At 35.1% G+C, this 20,000-nt stretch overlaps 4 protein-coding genes across 6 annotated transcripts in view; 1 reads left to right on the top strand and 3 right to left on the bottom strand.

Annotated features, from left to right (window-relative positions):
* Nucleotides 1-8,590, bottom strand: part of LOC122711240 (uncharacterized oxidoreductase YjmC-like) — a 10,008-nt gene extending 1,418 nt beyond the window's left edge. Inside the window, 3 exon segments of the mRNA XM_043929811.1 lie at nucleotides 97-544; nucleotides 8,317-8,378; nucleotides 8,573-8,590. Coding sequence (XP_043785746.1) covers nucleotides 97-544; nucleotides 8,317-8,378; nucleotides 8,573-8,590 — 528 coding nt within the window.
* Nucleotides 1-8,659, bottom strand: part of LOC122711327 (chloride channel protein 2) — a 26,736-nt gene extending 18,077 nt beyond the window's left edge. The window contains exon 1 of the mRNA XM_043930011.1: nucleotides 7,428-8,659. The gene's annotated coding sequence lies outside the window, so the exon portion shown is untranslated. The remainder of the gene's footprint in view (nucleotides 1-7,427) is intronic.
* Nucleotides 8,660-9,974: 1,315 nt separating this feature from the next.
* On the bottom strand, nucleotides 9,975-12,022 carry LOC122711048 (synaptobrevin-1). 2 transcript variants are annotated; one of them, XM_043929444.1, is made up of 3 exons: nucleotides 11,886-12,022; nucleotides 10,498-10,814; nucleotides 9,975-10,406 (listed from the first exon to the last, which is right to left on the bottom strand). In XM_043929444.1, the coding sequence occupies exons 2-3, from the start codon at nucleotides 10,808-10,810 to the stop codon at nucleotides 10,360-10,362; spliced, it is 360 nt and encodes a 119-aa protein (XP_043785379.1). In that variant the 5' UTR covers nucleotides 10,811-10,814; nucleotides 11,886-12,022; the 3' UTR covers nucleotides 9,975-10,359. The 2 variants fall into 2 exon arrangements, with proteins under 2 accessions (XP_043785379.1, XP_043785378.1); XM_043929443.1 differs by lacking the exon at nucleotides 11,886-12,022 and adding an exon at nucleotides 11,201-11,356.
* A 624-nt stretch (nucleotides 12,023-12,646) lies between these two features.
* The window catches only part of LOC122711042 (vesicle-associated membrane protein 2), a 15,151-nt gene continuing 7,797 nt past the window's right edge, over nucleotides 12,647-20,000 (top strand). The window contains exons 1-4 of one of the 2 annotated variants that reach the window (XM_043929436.1): nucleotides 12,647-12,801; nucleotides 16,920-17,137; nucleotides 17,993-18,072; nucleotides 18,199-18,250. In XM_043929436.1, the coding sequence (XP_043785371.1) occupies nucleotides 12,800-12,801; nucleotides 16,920-17,137; nucleotides 17,993-18,072; nucleotides 18,199-18,250 (352 nt within the window). In that variant the 5' untranslated portion in view covers nucleotides 12,647-12,799. Of the gene's footprint in view, nucleotides 12,802-16,908; nucleotides 17,138-17,992; nucleotides 18,073-18,198; nucleotides 18,251-20,000 lie in introns of those variants that run through there. The other variant, XM_043929435.1, reaches the window with a different exon arrangement.

The following is a 20,000-nucleotide window of genomic DNA, read 5'->3' on the forward strand; positions in this document are numbered from 1 at the left end:
AGATTGCGACAATGAGATGGAAAGAAGTCAAGAATCGTCTATCAATCTAGCTATATAAACTCCATCAATTAGGAAATTGATAGGCTTATGTCGTACCTGAAAATCATTAACGACCGTCGGTTTCGCGGAAGGATTGGTTATTCCATTTTTGATACTCATCACGTAAGCTTGCATTCTGTTCATTCCATGACTAAAATGGCCACAATAGTCGGAAGTCATTAAGTGATGGCCAACGATATACCCATCCTCGGGGGTTGTTCCGACCTTGCATAAACAATCGGAGATAAATCTGATCACCTCGTTCTTAGGAACCACCATGTTAGATAGATTAGTTGACGACGATGAGGACGATGTCGACGATGTCGATGATGTCGACGATGTCGACGATGTCGATGATGTCGATGATGTCGACGATGTCGACGACGACGACGACGACGACGACGACGACGACATCGTCATTTTCTTCACCCAATCGAATTTCATCAACTTCGACACACGAGTTTTTAAGATACTTGAAAGATTTCTGTTCAATTTCCACATTTTTCTTTTTTTTTTTTTTTTTTTTTTCCTTATCGAACGACTTTATCGATTAATTCAATTCCTCCTTGAGTAGCTAGCGTAGAGCTTAAATATTTGATTGACAATTAGGCGATTGAATCGTTATTGATTACTATACGTATTCGATATACTCAACTGATCGTAGCAGGAAAAAGTGTTAATTTTACAAGTATAAATTATCACCTCTTATCACGAGTAACTTTAATAGAATCATGTTATTAAGAAAATTGACGATCCTCGAGATTGATTTAAACGTAATTCGCTTTTATTTTAACCTATATCTTCTCTTCCAAATTATACGATTGTATCTCTCTTTTGATTGTTAATCGCGTGAACTTTACGTTGTATCGTTCGTGTTGCGCGCCGATCGTTTGAATTTGCCGCTTCGAGAAAAATTTCCGGTCAAGACTACTCATCTCGCTCGTCCATTTCTTCCTTTCATTGCTACGCTGTTGGAAAAGAATCCTTCGATTGTTTATCATCCATCCCATATATATATATATATATATCCATCGATCAAAAATGAAAATTCTCCTCGAAACTTTTCAAACTCGATCGTAAAATCGTTTCTCGATCATCGTGTCATCAAAGTTTCACACACGCGTACACATGTGCGATCTCATAATTTATGGATCGCGCTACGTAACTTTCACCTATCCAAACAATTATCGTTACGCTACAGCTTTGAGAATCGAATGTTTGCGTCATCAGTCTTTATTATATTGGCTAGACTGGCTGACGTCATCAAGCGGGAACGTTTAAACATAGAAACATTTATTAATTGTTAATTATTACGATTTCTTACATTTTTTTTTCCACGCCAAAAATATTGCTATAAAATAAATCTTTTCGTAAAATTTCGCGAATTATCCACCGAATTTTTTACAAGTTCGATTAATTTTTAAACTTTATTTTTGTTCGATTTTTATTTATTTATTTATTTTTTTTTTTACTGATTGTTTCAAATGTTGAATTGAATATTGATCAATTAAAATCAATTTGAAATTTATCTTATTATTATACAACAGGCTTAATTTGAATTAAACCACGTAATTGTTATAAATATCATGAAAAATATGAGAAAATATTATAACAAATTTAATTAATCTTTGCCGATTATATTATTCCATACGTTAAGTTTTAAAAAGAAAGTATAACTATTTTTGCATCGACAAAACAAACTCTATCTACGATAACGTATTTTAAAATCACTTTATAAGAAACTTTTAAGTTAGAAATTCTTATTATACATTATCTATTCAAATATTTTTTTCCAAAGTAAATATTTCTTAGAATATTCCTCTCGTCATAGTATAATCATCCACCCTTGAATCATACGACAAATCGAATCATATTTATATCTAACGCAAACAACAATGTTTTTTTTACATAATTACGAAGAAGAATTCTATCGTAGTATCTAATATTTGAATCACAACCAAATCTCAACGAGGATCTTACAGAATCCCCTATTTGAATCCCAAACGAAGGAATAGCATAATATTATTTTTACATTATTAACAAACGAAAGAAGAACTCTCCTACGAGCGCAAACAATTCTCAATTCGGAATTCTATGGAATCCCCTATCGAATTCCAAACAAAAGGATAATTCCAATATTATCTTTACGCGTTAAAAGAACAAAAGAAGAATTCTATTCTCGATAGTTGTTTCGCAAACAACTATCAATCAGGATTCCACAGAATCCTTTGCCAAACCTCGAACGGAGAATCAACGATCTATGCACCGATCGAGGGACTCTCGTTATCTCTAAATCTTATCGCTTATCATTCGCTCTTATCATTCTTATCCGATCCATGACGCGCAACGCAAAGCCTATTTATCGAGTGGTTTAAAAAACAATTACGCTCAGGACATCGAACGAAACTATAATAATAACGGGACCAAGACCATCGAGAAGTATGGAATGTGGACGATGTTACGCGCGAAGGGGTCGCGAAGAGAGAATAATTTCACAGACGCGCGAATAAAAGTATACGCGTGGCTCGTATATATAGCGCGCGTAGCATGCAAGACAAGTTGCAAGGCGAACCGGCTGATCGAGCCGCAGAAAAATCGATAATCGAACCCTCCGTTTCCGCGTCGCATTCTACGCGACGCTTACGCAATCCCGCGTCGAATATTCGGCGTGTTCCGCCACGTTCGCGTAATTCGAAGACGATGCAACACGCTTTTGCATCGAGGATTCCTTTCCTCCTCGTCCAAGGCGCGTCCAACCGTGGAAAAGGAGAAAGAAAGGTGGAACGGATCGCGTGCCACAGGGAAAACGATGCCTCGGTGTTCCATGACGTTCACCGAGCTATCGTTTCGCTTCCTGAAAAACGAGAGCTTTACGCGTCGAGTGGAGGAACATCCATCGATGAAAAATTGCATTGCATATCCCGAATTTTGAAACTTTTTTCCCAATTTTTTCGCAACAAGAAGATTCGCGGAGAAAATGTGTGAACGACGATATGTGGAAATGTGAGAATTCGAAATCGATGAATTCTGACGAATTGAACGTTAGGGGGAGGGAGGGAGGGAGGAGAGTTAAAAATGATAGATATCGAAATAGAAAAGCGTATAGGTAAATTGGAAGGCTAAGTTCATCGCTGGCTGATATCACTTGCGCATCGCTATAGTCAACCGTCAATATTTGCGTTCCAGTTATATATGCGAGGTCGTTATATATAAACTTACGTTTATATACAATCGAGTATACGTAACAACAAAGTGGTTGTACCTTATCGCTCGTAAATTAGGTTGGCATAATAGGCTAAAAATTATACCGATCATTTTCCATTCGATTCGTATCGACGAACGCAAAAAAAAAAAAAAAAAAAAAAAAAGAAAAAAAAAAAGGAAAAAAAGAAAAAAAGGAAAAAGAATAGTAAAAATTTTTTCCATCAAGAATTGACAAGTTGATGGAGGTTAAAATAATAACGAATGCAAAAATATCGTGGTTATAGGGGAATTATCATCGAGAAACCTTGATACGACGAGGACCGTTATCGACTTCGTATATTTCATCAAGGACGTCTTAGATGATAGAAACTAATCACGCCGATAATTAGACTCGTAAACTTTCGTTCGTGTAAATTTCTCACTCTAATGCATCTCGAAAACCTGTTAAACCACCGGCCTTGGCTCAAATATCGTCTTAGTATAAATAATAAAATTTTATGTACATCATTACGTATATCATTACGATGATTAAGAGAATTAATTCGTGTCTCTTTAAACCAGGAAAAATCGGTTCTACTGATAAAGAAACGAGAAAATCCAAGTTTCTAAATCAAGATTTGACGAATCGATGTACTATGAGCAGATATAAATGATAAATTTAATGATATATTTTTGAACGGATGATACGGGATTCGATCGATCACGTGCTATTTTTTTTTATCGTTGGAATTTTATATATGGATATTTTCGCAGAGTTGGCGGCTCGTGCCTGGAATGTTTAACGCGATGGAAGATTGATTTACAATGGATAAATGTATTAGCAGATCGCCAAGAAGTGGGGATAAGCGTGACTCAATAAATAGATCTCATCTTTCCATGCAATTAAGAATCAACTAATTACGATAATAACTCGATGGTGCAAGTTTTTCCGGTTTTCGATTACAATTTTTCCAATTTTACCGCATAAAATCGAATTTCCCATCTTCTCGAGCATCGAATCGAGATTTATCGAGAGTTTAAAAATAAAATGGAAGAATGAAAAGGAAAAAAAGAAAAATGATACTTGATATATTTCTTTTCTTGATATATTACTCGTGTCAGAAGATCATACTACAGAAGTCTTGTATCAATCTTAGCAATTATCGTTGTTTATGATTATCTTAACGCGTAAGTTGTCATATCTATTTGAATAATAGCCACAATTTGTTTAAAAATGTTAGGTTAAGTTATTAATATCCCTTACGTCTTTTGCCTCTGAATGAAAAATGAATTTAAACAAGCTTCTTTCGAGACGAGAAGAGATTTGTAATCTTATTCCAAAAAAAAGATACATCGATTGGCTCGAAATATTTATAAAACGGATATAATTTCATAAAATATGGAAGAATAATCTTAAACACTCCGACTTGTACAATATCTAAATCGTGAGTAGTGCAAAGAACTATAATATAGATTTTAACGATTGTAATAATTACCGATATTATGGTTATTCTATTTTTTTCCTTTTTTTTTTATCAGTCCAAAATCTATCAATGTAAATCGTATTTCATAATCTCGATTCAATATCGTTTCGCACTAACAAATCAAAATTATCGACAATTAAAAAAAGCGTGTGCTTGAGATTACATCATACATATTTGATCAGTTTGCGTTTTTTTAATGAGCTTGATTGCCTTGGAAAAAAAAAAAAAAAGATGAATATTGCGTTTGTTTTAAACGTGTCAAAGGAGAAGACGCTACTGAATAGATGAAAAAAAAAAGAAAAGAAAAGAAAAGAAAAAAAGAAGAAGGAGAAATCATTTTGCGGAATTTCGAACTGAATGTTAATCGACGTTAATAGAATGACAATGTCGTTACATGACAATCCTTGTTTCACTTGGAAACAAACCAGGAAACACTTAAAACAATTAAAACGTTTATATTAAAACAACTAACGTTTTAAATCGAGAAAATACTAGAAAGAAATCAAATCGTAGAGGGGACAAAGAATTCTTGATTGAACGGTATAAGATGCGGTATAGGAATACCCGAGTCGAGTATTAAACGAACCAGTACAGGGATTAAAGTCAATTGATCGAGTAGTTGATTCATGATGAATGGGTTTACTACATCGTAATAAACTATCAATGAACCGAAGTACAAGTTGAACGTAGAGCGAATAAAATGAAAGAAAATAAATTATTAAATAATCCAATTACCCGATTAATCCGAGTAAACAGACTCGAAGTAAAATGTAAATGGAACGCAGAAATGATAATCAACGACTTGGAGAAAGATCAATTTCCACGATCGCGGGTCGAGCAAGAAATTTTCTACCTAGTGCATACCTATGGAACAGAGAGGGGGAGGGGGAAGGGAAAAAAGAAGAAGATACTCCGAGAGAGCTCCTCCAACCAGGAGGATGTAATTTACCGGTTTTTGTTTCTCTTGTCCGTCTGCCAATAACTGTTACGGAGAAATGAGTTTTTATTCGGCCCTTCGGCGGATAGCAGTATCGTGAACGGTAGTCTATTCACTCTGTTCCTCGCGATAAATATTAAAACGCCGATTCTGTGAATCGATATCATTAGAAAGGGGCAAAAAATGGACTGGTGTTCGGCATTTGGTGTCGGGAGAGATCCTTTATTTATAGAACAACGAACGAAAGGAAAGGAAAATATTCCGTTCCATCCGATTTATTTTATCAAAAATGGATTTATATAATGGCGATCGTTGCCGTGTTTCGCCTTCTTCGCAACTTCTCTTTTCGCGAATGGCGAAAAGAGAGAACGAGACGAGAAGAGATATCGAGAAATGGCAATCTGCCCCGGTATTTTGCACAGGGTGTTTCGAAAGTGACGCGACCATTCGAGGACGCATTGTCTTCGTGCTTGCTATAATACAAGGTCTGAAAATTCGCGACGAAATTGGCAGACTAGACAGACGATTACATTGCAAAATCACGCATAAGAGTAAAAAAGTAAAGGACGATATCGCTTACACGGGCCACGTATTTCAGTGTTGGATAAACTTCAAAATCATGAGAAAATAGCGTGATTTTTTTTATTATATCGAATAAGAACGATGATTTATCGCTCGATTATTAGGAACATATTGATTTAATGGATGATCTGAATTGAATTTTTAAATTATATAAACAACGACGCCTTTTGTCGTAAACAGATCTATATCTGAACGTAGTTTAATATTAAATACTATTAATTTATATTGTTATTTACTCGTCGATTAAGTGGACGGCAGTCAATTGAAACTGCTTCCACTCGATCTACGTACTTCCGATAAGAGATATTAGGTCACGCAGACATTCTCACGGGTTCTTCGTATAAACAAAATTTGCTATAACACGAAAAACGATTTAATTTATACCTTAATTAAAATCTTAATTTATAGTATATTTTTTTTTTCGTGATGTTTCCTGTGTTACGAATCCTTTCCTTCGTGTTACGAACTATACCTGGTGATGCAATTCGTGTAATAATCCGATAGCTCGCAAAGCTAGATAATAAACATCGAGGCTAGGAATCCCGCGAAACCAGAACAAACACGCGAATCTGCTGATAAGAGATAACCTAAAACTCGATGGAAAAGCACCTGTAAACGCTTTCCATAACTCAAACTGCGAACACCGATTTTATTTAAAACGACTCTATCGTAGCACGATATGTTCGCGACATGTAAACATACGTATATATACGTGGTTGTCGCGATTCGCGAATAAATTAGCGAAAGCTGATCGCTCAGGTGGTGATCAGCTGACAATCAGCTGAGTGTGGGTTGGTGCAAGAATGCGTGGGCACAATATTCAAAATGCACACGAGAAAGTAAAGAAGCACGTGGTGTGTCTGTCCCAGACATTAATCGCGTTCCCAACCGAACTATTCACGGCTAGCGGCGCATCGTGGCCAAGAATAAACATGAAAATTGGTTCGCAACCCTTGCTTGGCGTCACTTTTGCCTCGTTCTTTATGCCTTGTCTAGCCCTTGTTATTGTTATTCAACTTGTAACGATAATAATTTATCTTCTCGGTTTATCGTTCGAATAGACGATTGATTTATCGTGTTTTCTCTTGAAAAATATATAGGAACTAGTGGTCAAAAAATTAAGAGAAAAAAAATTGTACGAGTTAAATAAGGAAAAGTGTGAGAAATAAAACGATAAACGTTATTTAGTAAAATGAACTTACCAACGTGTTTTGATATCCCAAACCATACTCGTCGCTTCCCTCGATGATCGACGATGATGCCATGTTGGATCTTCAATTGATCGAAAATCGTGCACGACACTGAATACGAAAATTAAAACGATGTGGCGAAGGTCGAGAAATGGGCAGATCGACGAAAGGAGACAGGATAGAGGCAAAAGGGGAGAAAAAAAACGAGACGAGGAGAAAGAAAGAGGTTAGGTCGAGCTAGATCGAAACTTCACTAATGATTATTGGCCGTTTCTTCCTCTTCCTCTCTTGCCTCGGTAACTTATCGACCACGATCCCCGCTTTGGACACATTTATCGCCTTTTTCTCGAAGAATGATCCTCGATCTCTTTTAGCCGGGAATCGATCACCACTCGACAGTGTGCCTCTCGCGAGCTCGATGATCTTTTCACACATGAACACCAGTACCAAAACACGATACCGACTGACCGTTTCGTTCGTTTCTCAATATTCATAAAGTACAGATAAGTCAGTTACGCGTGGGTTTATAATATAGACGTATAGCGAAATCGCGTTTCGTCATTCGAAAGACTAGTGGACAATTATCAGTTTCGTCACATGTCTATCGTTTGACGAAAAACGGAAATATTCGATCTATGTTTCGATTGCGAACATTACAATGATCGATGGTATCGCGTCTCGAGAATGAATATTTCTCACAACGATATAATATTTATTGGTAACGCGATTTCGAATGATACCCACTATTACCCGTTCTGAAACGCGTGCCGAGACCGGGTGCCGAACTACCAAACAGAAAGAAAAACAACCAGCCCCACCACACCACGCTACGAAAATTCTACAATATATACTTTATGCCAATTTCGAACACGCGATACAAATGGATTTCCGCGAGGCAAACTTTCTGTCTGAAATCGTTACATCTATGATTTTTTTTTTTTTTTTTTTTTACGATTCCAAAAACTAATCGTACTGATCGATAAAATTCAAAAATTGGAAAAAATATAGCAAGCGTAGAAATAACAAATCCTTAATAATTAAAATCTTTCGATGATAATATAACTCAGGATAAAAGATCTTCTGATTTTTTTTAAAACTTTCACTCGTTCCACGATTCCTTGACTCGATATTTGTTGGACGAGTGCCGAGAGGTAAACGTTCGAGACAATTCTCATTGATGGAGATGATTTTAAGGGTCGTTTGACCTACGATATCGGTGACACGAGACGCGCTTCACAAGCGACTGTCCGGTTGGACGGTCGTCAGCCGACTGATAGGTATATGAATGAAGCGGCAGAGATTTCTGTCTCGGTTTACAGGAAAAATCAGAATCCTGCCTCGTCGATTGACACTATTCGACACGTGACTTTGATTTCGCGTTGTCATTAATAATGTTCAATACCTGCGGTTTCGCCATTTCATTCGGCATAGCTGGTGATTGACACGTAAAAACAATTATTACCGTTAAATATCAGGAACTAGATATAATTACTAATCTCTATTTAATTTAAAGATAATTCAACCGGTATATCGACTCGTATGATACACTTACAATTACATGCTCTCTTGCATGCTTCGCAGATGTAATTATGTAATTCGAATTAACTGGGATTACTCGAGATGCCGTGCGAAAGAACCTTGTTCGTTTGTCAAACATTCTTTCGAAATAAATAAAATTCTTCTATGAAATGTAAACGTAATATAAGAAAATACCAGTTTCCTATGTGGAGATACAGGTTTTTCAATTTTGACTAGAAAATAAAGTAACGTTATAAATAAGATTGAATGATCGAGAAAAAAAAAAAAAAGGAAAAAGAAATGACGCTTATAACTGTCTATTTTATTTTCTTGTCCCGTTAAATCGTTCTTCAATCACAGACCGACCTTGACCATCGACTCACGCGTCATCCTTTCAAGGTTTTAGCACTATCTGTTCCGGGGTTATTTGTCTAAATTGTTCACTTCTTTGTTAATTGGCCATCGTCAATGCACTAATTTCGTATCGTTCGTGATATTTTGTTTAGCCGGGTCAAATGATCGAAAACATCGATCTTATTATCTCCTGGATTATGAACGAATCGAATAATGCGCAGACATATTCTTAACATGCGCATTTTAAGTGTAAACACGATTATTATCAGTTTCACTTAAACGACAAAGTTTCAAGATATAAGGAAAAAAAAAGAATAGGAAAGTTTGCACACTTTCTACAAGATGGAAATTAGATTCGCGTCCGGTGAAGGATGATTCTACCGAATCAAGTTTCACCGAATTCGATAGTCTTGGTGACACTTTACTTTGAGAAGCATGACGGTATTCGCAAGAGAACGTCAGTACATGAATATTTATGAGCGCGAACATTCTAGGTACGTAATCACGATCGGCTTTGGAATCAAACGATCGCACTGACGAGTTCGAATTCTTTTCTTATCGTATGGCGCTACATTACATTAAAACTATAATGTAGAAATCGTGCGTGGAGCTATTGGATGTTGATATTTGGAGAGGAACGAGGCGAAATGGAAGCCTGAATTATTTGAATACCGATGAAAAAAAGTATAAACGTTATATTATATATTATATATCATTAATAAATGTACAATAAGCATTGTAACAAGATAACATTATGAAATGTATTGTCCATTCACAGTTTTACAAAAGGCCACCCATATATTAATACTGCGCAATTAATCTAATAATTGTGCGCTTGAATAAGTTTAAGTCTCAAAAATATATTTTTTTTCTTATCTTTCTTTTTTTCTTTTTTTTTTTTTCATATTACTTCATCGTAATTCGTTCAACAAGTCCGTACGGATCTTGATTTTTAACGATCACATTATGTCTAACTTTGTGCGCCCAACATTTACTCTGGTGAGGTTAACTTTCATTTTAGGACACAAAATAACAAATCCAGAGCATTTATATTCCATTTGGTATAATGCTATCAGTTAGAGGAATTGTCAGAATCCGACGAGCCTGACACAATTGAAGCTATTGCAAAGATTAAAATATGTATCTATTTTAAACCTATAATTTATAAACCTATGTTTGTGTATTATTTTTTTTTATAAATATCACTCACCAATGATGATGATTAAAATAATTACGCAGATAATACCGATGATGATCATCATTTTGAGATTCTTCCACCAAAATTTCCTTTTCAATTTGCCTGCTTGTTGTTCAAATTGAGTAGCTCCTTGTTGCAGAGCATCAGCACGATTTTCCAATTCTGATAACTTTTGATCTCTTTCCAATACTTTTTCTACATTTACTTTCATTATTCCCACAACCTCATCAACGGTTGCTTGTGTTTGCTGCAACTTTTTTGTAGAAGCTGGCTGTGAATTTCGTGGACCACCCATATCATCTCTAGAATTACCACTGCCATCCATATTTCTGTAAAAGAATGTCAAAAAAATCACATATAATATGAAATAGAAAACATGATCAATTATAATTAACAATAATTTAAAGTATATTTTAAGAAAAATTTTTTTGGATAGAGCAACAATATGTATGAACTACTGCACACACCCATAACCTAAAAATTTATGAAATATTTGAACGAATAAAATCATTGAATTACAATTGTGTACAATACTACTATAATATTTAATAAATGTTATATTTATTCAATAGAATAAAAATATAACAATATCGTTAAATTAAATACAATATAATAAAATATAAGCAAATATGTACTCTGTTTATAATATCGTAATATTTTATTAGAAATACAAATTTGTACCATTTTTTTAAAATAGAAAATTACAACAACTTACTTTAAAATGAAGAATTTATGAAATATTTAATGGGGATGCAAATTGTTTAAAAATAATGACAGGTATCCCCAACTTTATTTCGATGACGAATACACTTTACAACTGTACATGACATACGATAAAGATGGCGATACCCATGACGTCACATTTATTATGAAAATTATTATCAAGAAATGTAACAAGCAATTAGATTCTTCTTCCAATCTAATCTTTAATTCATTAGTTATCAGTATTAGATACAATCATTAATTTTTATCAGCTTTCACGATGTAATTTTTAAGATTGCAATGATACAAATCTTAAATTCAAATCACATGCGTGCTGCCATCTTAATACAATTATGCGCATTATAAATACATTTGAAAGCTAATATATATATTTTTTTACGTCAAAATTATTTTATTCTGAAACTATACGATTAATTTTAATGATAATAAATATCACTATTTATAAATAAATAACATAAAAAGATTTTTCTAACTTTAATACTTTTAATGAAAAATAATATATAATTAGAAATATATAAAATGTAATAACAAAATAAAAATTTGGCTCAATTAATAAAATAAATTATGAACAACTTTCATTACAAATTAGTGGATAAATGTAAGCTATTTTTTTATCAAATTTTTTTGTTGCCAATAATCTTTTAAAATTTTACAAAATATATGATCAATAAACTCACTCGACGAACGATCCATTTCTCGTCTTTTTTTACCAATCTTCAACGACATTTTTACGAAGCAAAATTCACAATGGTATCCTCACCTCGCGACAAAAATCGTAACGGAGACATAAATAAAACATCTTACGGATGCTCGTGCGCGTATTCTCATCGCGTTACCAGGACCGTATGAACTTAAATCACGGAAATGTACTTTTAAACAAAAAAAATGTATCCAATTTTATTCAAAAGATTAATCCCCTAAAATCGTCAAACGAGACTTGAACAAATCTTCGTTTTTCAATCATTTTATTAATATCGACGTCATATTCGATCACGAAATAATAACAATAAATTAGTCAGTTACAAAATAATGAGAATAATGATGGCGGTCGTTGGCCTATTTTCACGATTCAAAAGTCAGGGCTCTCGAAAACAACGATAACATCCCTGACTTCCTCTCAGGGTGTGTTTGCGCATGAGGGTTGCGGCTGACTGGCGTTTATTGACTGGAACTTTCTGTACATGCGCATTACTCTCTCTTCCAAGCCACGTATCGAACTTTCGTATTCGATACATCGATTCTCGATCTTCAATCACCAACGCGAAAATTTCCATTAGAATATTATATTAATCCGTATGTTTCGCATATAATTATATTCGACGAGATTTTTAATCAAATTGATCGTTCGTAGAAGAAAAGAAAATTCGTTGAAGAGTTAAAATTGAAAATATGGAAGACACGATTCAAACGGTTCGAGAGCAGATCGAGATAACGGTGAAGCGGCGGCGCGATGGTGTCGCTGGAAATTTTATCAATACCGCGGCTGTCTAGTCGGTGACAGTCGCTCGTGAAAAGTACGTGGTCATCTGACGGGGTTGGCAAGTCAGCGGATAGCTCTAGTTCAGGAAACCAACAGCGACTGACGAACAACATGTGAGTAAATCCACGAAATTTTAACGATTCTGTGTTCATCGAAAAGTGTATTTCTGTTCGAGTAAAATCGACGAGAAAAATTCGTGTGAACTGGTGATTCCCTGCGAACGAATCTATATCGAGGCATCTACAATCTACGAGAATCTATAATCTATTCTACAGAATACGGAAACGTGTAACTTCTAGTTTTTGATAAATTAATATCGAGTCTGTTTAAGCCTGCCGAATGAATTGAACGCAAACAAATCGATAAATTATTCAAGACAGAAATGTAAATCTCGTTTTAAACGTTCTCTACAATTTTCGTCGTTTTTTAATCTGGTAATAATCGCATCTCGTTGAAAAGAAAAGAGGAATGGAAAACATTTATGAGTTTATCTTGAAAAATCCTCGAATTTTTAGTGACATTGATAAACGAACGAATCTTTATCCTATAAATTTCTTATTATTTCGAGTTTGCATTTGATTGTAACCTCATTTTTCGTCATTCGTATATTACGCAAGAATTAATTTAACAAATGAATTCATGAAATCAGAACGTACGTTAGAACGTGAAATAAACAATTTGTGCTGAAAGATATATACATATATATGCAAATGTGCAGATTAAAATTTTCACGTAAAATTCTTGGATCAATATTTTTCAAAAATGACTATGAATCATGATCGTGTGGAAAAATGAGATTATAAATATAAGATAGATTTTAAGACGCAATTTCCTAGACCACTGTCGCCAATCGATTAGCTTGCATGGCTTATTCGCACCACACGCCAGAATTTCCAATAAAATGCAGCAAAGCTTAAAGCAGAAGCGTGAAGACGATTTCTTTCGAATAATAGAATTGCGGTCATTGAATTCTGATATCCGATCTCGTACATCTTCTCTTACAATCGAAGTTTACGAGCCTCAAAGAGCTACACCTCACGGCTTTGTATCATTGAACCTGATTTTACCACCGACATTGTCCCCTACAACTTTTTCACAAAATTTAGTTAACTTTTAGTTTCGAAATTCAGTCAGAGTTTCTACTTTGAGAATAATTGTGAATGAAAATTTATTCTTATTCTTTATTTTTTTCTTTTTTTCTTTATGATTCCTTTCTCATTTTTTAATTTTATGATTTTGTGATAATGATGAAATTTGATAAATTTCGTTTGCTTAAGATCGATATCGCGTGAATATTTTGGCTAATGAAAATTTAATTAGACACATACTGGTAACAATCAATCATAAAACACAACCGACTCTACGCTCTATTCGCAGTTTCTATATTTAGATAATCAATGACGAACATATTTGCAGCAATGTTCTATGACTTTTGCGAAATATTATGTTAACTACAAATAGATTATTCTTGAAAAAAATCTCACAACATGTTGACCATCGTTTAAACAATATATCTAGATAAAGTTTTCTCAAAGAATAAAAAAAATGAATCTCTTTATCGTCATCATTAAAGAAACGATCCTTTTATTTGCAAAAAAAGTTTCTCGTTCATTTTTTTTTTTTTTTTTTTGTTTTAAATACTCGTCTTTCTATTTTTCTTTCTGCACGTTACATTAAACCTTATTTAGTTCAGACTTGATTCCTTACAAATTTTCAAGCGAAGCTTAAAAATTTTTAAATTGAAACGATAAGTATTTGACGTCATATAGGTTGCATTACGAAGTCAACTTCAAGACAAATCGTTCTTCTTCACGAGCCGTTTGTTTCTCTAAAAAGAAGAGATAACGCATGCAATAACGAATCGCTCAGGGGGTATATATACGGTTATGTTTCGTTGACGTCATTTGTTCTTCAATAATTCTAAATTTAGCATATCGATGCGAATATTTAAAAAAAAAAAAAAAAAAAAAAAAAGCAAAGCCTCCGAACAAAGATGAAAGTTTTCGATTCGTACGAATTGTACGAACACGTCACCGTTCAAAAGTTTGAACGATCGAAAGTTTGATACAGTGAAACATCCGTTTCGCGCAAAAGCACGAATTTTCAATAAGATTCGTGTTTCGGCTCGAAATGGTGAAACGGAACGCACGATTAGTACGATTGAAATGATATTCAATAACAATTATTTCGCAGGAAAATTCGAAGATAATTCGATGACGATAACCGATACACCCTCCCCTCCCTCTCGATCGATATATTAATCCGATTATATAAGCCGTTTGAAAGCATAAAGGCTTTAAAACCCGGTGAACGCCTCCCACTTCCACTCGAAAATTCTTCTTCTCCAAACCGATACGGAAATTTTTTTCACGAGAGAAATAATCCGTGATCTCTCCCATGCAGAATCTCGCTCGAGGATTTCGCTCTCCTCTCGTACCTTATCTTCAATTACATTCATCTACTCCCTCTCGCACAGTGACATTCGACTGGCCGGCGATATTCGAATCGATCGGCCGTTACCACTCGCTCGTTCGATCGATTGTCGCCAAAAATAAAACCCGCAACCTCTTCGACCGCTTTTTAATCCGCTATCGGTGCTTGTCCGTAAAACCCTGATTTAGACATCTCGAGCACGCGCCCGGAATCGAAATACACGTCGATCGAAAACGAGCACGGTTGTATATAGGCGATCAATCACCTATATATCTATATATAGGTGAGAAATAACGCAACGAGAGGAAAAAAAAAAAAAAAAAAAGAAAGAAAGAAAGAAGGAAAGAAAGAGTTATTCGAGTTTAAAAAGTTTATCGAGGCTTCTTTAATTAACCGACGACGGAGGACGAGTAAAATTTCCGATTGAAAAAGGAAACACTCGAGAAATAACGTTAATAACGTTTCAACATCGCACGTGTATGGGATATATCGGTATTCAGAGGCGAAGTTATTTGCGTAGGTGATCTCTTTAATTAGTCAGACCGATATAGAATAAAATATATCGGGTGTTTGTCACGCTTGTGGAAATAGATCATTAAAGGAGATCCTCGGAGTAAATCAAGATCGAGGAGGTGCCGATAATTCAACGGGACGCGATAAAGTTGCCCACGGTTGGTGTTCAAACACCAACGCGAATCTGTCGTGTTAATTAAACTAACATCCTCGTTGTTCCTTGAAAGGTCTTAACCTGGTCGAAAGGTCAGCCGAGAGGTACGAGATAGACCTTTGCCCGACTTCAAGTCGATGTAAATTTTTTCTCTTTTTTTATTTACGTGGTCATTATCCTTTTTTCAACATCTCGAGGGAGTAATAATGAATAACGAAAAAAGGATAATAGTTCTTCTAGATGAAAAGAACATTTTGATTATTTTTTTATCTTGAAAAAAAATATGACGTGAATCTTTTATCGAGCAAAATCGATTTTCGTGTCTGCATCTCGTTGTTCAAAATTGTTCTTTCCGTATAGAATAATTTAATCATTTTCTTGATACGACGATAATAAACGCATCTAAATGTCCAGCTTTCCGAAATATATCACGAACTTTGACCTTTTACGTTTACCTTCGCCCTCGAAGGTTGAAAATATTACATCGAGTTGTAATATCGCTATGAACCTGAAAACATAATTATTGTATCATTGCTTCATTTAAAATATATTTAATCTCTGAAAAGTTTTTTCCTCCCCTCGTCAAAGGAAAAATAAAAAATATTCGAAGAATTTGAATCCAAAACGAAATCCAAACCACGAGAAACAAGGAATCCTTGTGTCCGCGTGTTCAGGATATTTTATTATTTATTCTCTTTCGTCGCTCGATTCATCTTCCAAGTTTAATAAAACGAAATGTCTTACTAACTTTCGACCACAGAAACGAAGAAGAAAAAAGGAAAAGACACCGGGTTATTTATTTTCATTTTGAACCCTTATCTCGCGAGAACCAATCCGGACGCACTTTGAGATTCTTAATCTTCCAACACGTGCACTACTTCCTCTATTTGCCACTCGATTTCCTTTCTCGAGGAGGAGGGGAGGGGGATTTATCAGCGAAAATGAGACTTTTAATTTGAAATTTCCCCATCGAGGATATTTTAAATATAATTTCCTTCTCGAGGCCCCCCTTCCTCGAGAATTTTATTAAGCGAAACGTGAACGAAAGGCAGGAGGAAGGGGAGATGCGCGAAGTCGTGATAGAAATTGGTTAGATTCGGATAATTTGAATGAAAAATTAATGGATTACAGGGCCACCGAAGGCGGTCTAGCACCGGATGCTGCTGCGGGTGCAGGTGCAGGTTCCGATGGAATCGTCGGAGGTCCGAGAACGCCTCAGCAGATCGCCTCGCAGAAACGACTGCAGGCGACGCAGGCGCAGGTGGACGAGGTCGTCGACATTATGAAAACGAACGTTGAAAAGGTGTTGGAGCGTGATCAAAAGCTGTCCGAGCTCGATGATCGAGCAGGTAAGATCCATGTTATCCATGTTCATTATTTCGTAGTTCGTATTTTTGCTTCTTCTTCGAATATTAATATCGAATATTAATTCGAAAACTTTTCTCCAATACATTTTTTTTTTAATTGCTATCGGTAAAGTAAGCAATAGTCGAGATATGAGATATGTATAATATATTATGTGAACGCGAAGAGGAAAGGATATGTATAAAATTGAAAAGGTTAAATTTGACGAGCAGTAAAATCGAAAAAGGAAGACACGTGTCCTCTTTGTCCGTTGTTTGTCGCGCATGTCGAAGAAATACGATAAAAGATTTTTTTTTTTTAAAAGAAGGAAGACACACGTACAACGATTAAAACTGGGATTAAAACATAATATGCGAAGCACATGGATGATTAAGGAATCAATTGTCGTTGCTCGTTTCTCCAAGCATATTCTCTTCATTCATTCTCGCGAGGTATTGAAGTAGTTCGACCCTGCGCGTCTCTCTGCACGCTGATATCGATTACTCGTGACGTTCTCGAATCGATGCCACGTTACGAGGCTGACCATCGTCGATCTTTTTCCCTTGCACGCAGTTTCAGATCATTAACACAACTTTTCCACTGGCAACTTTTGCAATTAAACAAGTTGAAAGATCGTTAAAAAATAATTGGTTAAAAAAATTTAAGAATGAACAACGTTTGTAGAAATAAATCTTCGCTTCGTTTTATTGTAACTTTTATTTTACTATGTTTTTCAAAAAAAAAAAAATAATATAATAAAATAATATAATATAAAAAAAATAATATAATATAATAAGAAGTGTTTGTGGAACTATTGGAAATAGAATATTTCCCGAATAATAATAATTTGCTCTTTTTAGACGCGCTTCAGCAAGGAGCGTCGCAATTTGAACAACAAGCAGGAAAACTGAAGAGGAAGTTCTGGTTACAAAATCTGAAGGTAATAAAAATCCTTCCGATTCGAAAAATTGAAAAATGTTCGTTTCGATTTGAACCTTCACTCCTTTTTTTTTTTTTTTTTTNTTTTTTTTTTTTTTTTTTTTTTTCTTTGCCTTTCTGCTTCTAGATGATGATCATCATGGGCGTCATCGGAATAATCGTATTGGCCATCATTGTTGGTAAGTAACTAGATACATAGATGCACTTATCAAAGCTAATGACACTGCCATTGTAACTGTCTAAATGTTCTGTGTGATACGATCAATGTATCTCGCCACGATATACAACGACTAATTCGGGATTAATTGAAATATCCTTAATTATATCCAATCGATGATTATTTTCTGTACAAGTTTCATGTTGAATTGAAATTAAGATCGAACCGGATCAGTCGTTTTTTCGGCTAATGTCTCTGCGTCTATATTTTCGTGTTGGAAAAAAAAAAAAAAAAAGAAAAAAAAAGATTTTCACCATCGAAATCATATTGTGTTTTGTGCACGACGCAAAGGGACGACGGTGTCTTCGACGAGTGAAGACGTCGACCGACGAATTTGCACGGTTGATCGAGGAATTCCTTCGAGCATCCCCATCCTCCAGGGAATTTCCTCGAGTTTGATAAAGTCTTGTCGACAGAATTATCACCGTGCTTCGCTTAAAATCGTAACTTGTGTCGATCGTTGTTTTCGTGTGAATCGTGAAGAAAATTCTCTAAACACGATATCGAGAAAAGAAAAGAAAAAAAATAAAAATTTCACTTAAACGATATTAAAAATAATAATCTTCATTGATTGATCGAACAGTCTCGTTCGTCATATAGATTAAAAATCAATCTTTTCTCCTCTCTTTAGCTTAGAGAGAAAAATTTTTCCCCCACGAAATTCGCGTAAGAAAACTGTTCGTAGAAGATCGAGAAGCGATCACGCGCTAACGTGTCACTAAATCTGTTCATCACTGTTTCATCATCTAACGTGTGAATTCTATGTGTTTCTCTTTTTTCGTCTAGCGAACTTCATGTAGACGCGCTGGTTGGTGGAAAAAGATTTGTGTGTGAGTGAGTCTGAAGGTAGACACAGCAACAAAACTGCGACATTGCGTATTACTGTTCTCTCTCTCTCTCTCTTTCTCTCTTTATCTCTCTCTCTCTCTCTCTCTTTCTCTGTCTATCTGTTTCTACTTTTTCCTATTTTTATCCTTATCTGTTCACATAGAACAGTGTGTACGTGAAATACCTGTATACGGATGCGTATATCTCCGTTGTTCTATCCTCGAACTCCATATCCCTATAATCCTCTATATATAATTTATTCGAATTTTCATATGTCCCCTTGTTGCAAATGTTCGTAATTTCGTAAGAATCTTTCCTTTCGAAGTCTCGATAAAAATAACAACGAGGCAACTAATGATCAAATGATGATGAAATGGTAAAAATCAAAATGTCGAAGAATGTCGAAGAATGTCGAGGTGTATACGAGGAGGATAACAAGAAAGGAACAATTATACGCGAGAAAGATCCTTATGAAATTGACGCTTAAATGATCGGTGTTATACATATCTGTCTGCCTGTAATATAGGTATATACTTGCTGGTGTATCACTGTATCTGTATTTCCCTCTTACGAGTCACTGTCCTTCGAGGCTCGTTGTATATTCATGAACCATTGATTTCATCGGATCGTGGCTTCAATTAAGGATCACGCATATATCCACGCATAATCAACGGGAGAAAAGTAGGAGTAGAGAGATGGAATGGTGTTTCATGAATTTTCGACGAGAAACTCTTGGTAATCTCTCTCTCTCTGTTCCAAAAGCAACACGATCCAGACTAGCGACACGACATAAACGTGGAGGCTTTGAGAACGAGTTTAAATATTAATCGAGTTAAAAGATATTAAAATGATCGAAAATATCGATCTACGAATTGCGAACTTTG

The sequence above is a fragment of the Apis laboriosa genome, unplaced genomic scaffold (assembly GCF_014066325.1).
Source record: "Apis laboriosa isolate Shangri-la unplaced genomic scaffold, ASM1406632v1 scaffold16_cov148, whole genome shotgun sequence".
Classification (NCBI taxonomy): domain Eukaryota; kingdom Metazoa; phylum Arthropoda; class Insecta; order Hymenoptera; family Apidae; genus Apis; species Apis laboriosa.